The following is a 3,034-nucleotide window of genomic DNA, read 5'->3' on the forward strand; positions in this document are numbered from 1 at the left end:
CTAGTCTTACACTGCTAAATTAGGGACGGCTAGCGCAGATAGCTTTGCGCGAAATTCAAAACAAACAATATAACACGTATACACTTGGTTCCTACCCCCAGTGGCACAGCGGTATGTCTACGGACTTACAACGCTAGAATCCGGGTTTCGATACCCGTGGTGGGCAGAGCACAGATAGCCCATTGTGTAGCTTTGTGCTTAACTTCAAACAACCAAACACTTGGTTCCCGACAAATTCTCAACCATTTGATAATGCAATTCCACCACAGATAACTTATGGCTGGAGCATTATGTTATAGCCTGAAGGAAGTTCGTATAGCGAGAGTGTTAAATTATACAGAACCAAAGAGCACTACATATCAAAGAAAGAAGCCTGTAATATTCTTCTCGGAAGCGGAAACTCGCACAGCAGAAGACGGCAACGGATTTCCAAACCACACAAGAGCCATTCCTTAGTGACGCCCTTATCCTCAAAGTAAAGAGGTGTGGTTGTGAAAGAGAACCATCCGACCCATAAAAACAAAACAAAAAACAGTTCGATAAAGCATGGTACCTTTGCCAAGATAATGAAAAAGGTTGTAAGTTGACGAAGGCTCATAGACTAAAAGTTCAAAAGCTTCAACCACACCTCGAAATCAACAGCTATTTTCATAGGAAAGATGGTCGAATCACAGCAATCCCGTTCGACCACAAACGTATCAAGTCTCCATATGCAGCTCCAATGAGCTTTTGTACCTTCCACCTGCTTAATCGTTGTTTTGAAGTCGACGTCCATGTACACTGCACTGTGGAAAGTCTGTCAAAATACGTGGTTTAATAATAACCTTCATAAAACCTTGTTACGATGGAACTGCGGTCGGGCAATAGTGGGTAGAAATAAGTATTAGACCACACATATTTAAAAATGGAGGAAGTAGTTCCAAGGATAACACAGCACGTGCGATAAATCATTAGTGTATATATATATATAGTTTGCATGTTTACGTCAGTACAGCTTCCTTAGCATTGTCTTTCAACAAGTAAGTTAAAATGTTTGCTTGTTGGATTAATATTACCATCATTGCTTCATAATACATCTTCATCAATTGCTAGCACAGAAGAACTTTGGGGAACTTCCAGGGTCTGAAATATATATATATATATATACATACTTTACACAAATAGAAGTCGGAAACAAATTGCTTTTTTACGTGAGATTTGGATCACTGGAAGCATCTGGGACTGAGAGTGATCTACTGGTTAGTGTGCTTGGACTGTAAATCCGAAGATGCGTGGTTCATGGCGTATTACCACAAAAATGCGCTCAGGACTTTGAGACTGTGGATGCACTATACATTTGGTTGTCAAATCGCATTATTCAGTCAGACAAGAGTAGCCCAAGAATTGACAGTGGTTGCTGTTCTCTAACTGCCTTCCCCCTAGCCTTTTATTTCAAAATATGTATCAAATACTTTAGAACAAGTGTCAGTCAGAATTGCCAACGTAATTTCTTTCTTTCAGTTTTTGTGTATTCTTCACGCTCTTTTTATTACGACTCTTAGCCAAAGATGCTCTCATTTGTCAACAGTTGCATTACTGTATGAACTAGCGGAACACAAAATGATACCATTATTCTTGCTTTTCAGATCAAATGGTACTTCAAGCAAGCATCAGTGATATACGTGTAGATAACCTCACAGACCCATTAGTATACGTAATGAGGTCACCAGTGATAGGCAAAGTTTTTTGTGTGTTCTGGAAAGAAAAAGGTTTGTTTGTTTTGTATTGCCTCATTATAACTTTGCTTGGTTTTTGCTTGATTTAACTGAAAAAAGAATTAAAGTAAATGCTATGTATTATGAATTCATTTTATTAAAACAGTACCATTATGGTAATTCAGCGCGTAATATTTCTCAGAATTCGATTTTCAAAATAAAGGATCGTTATTAGGGAGTTGATTATCTTTTATAACTAACACGGGTTTTTGTTTATATCACTGATTGTTTTTTTACAATGTTCGAGTGTGATAACATATTTACTACAAATCTGAACTCATCGCAAAAAGGGTCTAATTGCAGAAATATGTCCCGGCTTCGTGTTACAATACAAAAAGATATTGAAATGTTTAACCTGAAAGGCATCTTATGAATACGTGGGCTAAGCAACCTAGTTACGGACGCCTAAGATTCAGGTATAGCCGTCATAAATTTCGAGCTACTAATAAAGAGGTAAAGAAGACAACCAGAAGCATCTGCTGACACAAGGGCTTTGTTCGGCTCTGTGAGCCAAATATGGGACTGACTCTTATATGTGCCCACACCTGAAGCACAGCGCGTGTGCAGTATCATCGGGTTTCGGACACAGACCTTTCGACTCGCAACCCAACATACTAACCACTAGGTCACACCTAGCCATAAAATAAGAGAGAACAGTAAATAATGAAGTTTCCTGTGAAATAAGACACTATATAGGTGTGGATATTAGTAGTTGATAAACAAATGTTTCACCTTGTTTGTTGTCATCGTCTCAAATTGTCTGAAATGCAATACTGTCACCACAGTTTACAATTAAACCCTCATTATAAAAGCGTTACAAAAGCACCGATAATTGTCCTAATCGCAGAAATTATTACATATACAATATTAAAAATGAAACACTTCTAATCGCCTTCCTGATCACCATAATATTAAAGTATGCGTCCAGTTGTAAGAACGATTTTAAATAAACAACACATGTTTATCACCCAAGTTTGCCTTGACACGTATCGAGAGCCAGAAAAGCCGTAGTGTAATTGAAGTAATTCATATTAAGAACATTTAACTTTTACTTGTTACGTATTACAATGTCGAATGGTCTGAAACCAAGCTAAATGATAATTTAAATTTAGTAGTTAAATAAATGCCGATATTCTTGAATAATACTATTCACTAGAATTCTGCCGGTTCTGGCTTATATACACCTGGAAAAAAGTTAAGCACCCCCGTGTTTTTTTCAAGTGATTCAGATTCGACGTTCTTGTGACTGATTATAAATTACCATTCAATCTAAACGTGTT

The 3,034-nt window shown here is 37.4% G+C and overlaps 1 protein-coding gene across 2 annotated transcripts in view; it reads left to right on the top strand.

The window, feature by feature from the left end:
- Window positions 1-3,034, top strand: part of LOC106463503 (adhesion G protein-coupled receptor E1-like) — a 77,180-nt gene that overhangs the window by 53,395 nt on the left and 20,751 nt on the right. For both annotated transcript variants that reach the window (XM_022391027.1, XM_022391029.1), the window contains one exon: window positions 1,626-1,748. In XM_022391027.1, the coding sequence (XP_022246735.1) occupies window positions 1,626-1,748 (123 nt within the window). The remainder of the gene's footprint in view (window positions 1-1,625; window positions 1,749-3,034) is intronic.

Source organism: Limulus polyphemus, unplaced genomic scaffold, assembly GCF_000517525.1.
Source record: "Limulus polyphemus unplaced genomic scaffold, Limulus_polyphemus-2.1.2 Scaffold1426, whole genome shotgun sequence".
NCBI lineage: Eukaryota > Metazoa > Arthropoda > Merostomata > Xiphosura > Limulidae > Limulus > Limulus polyphemus.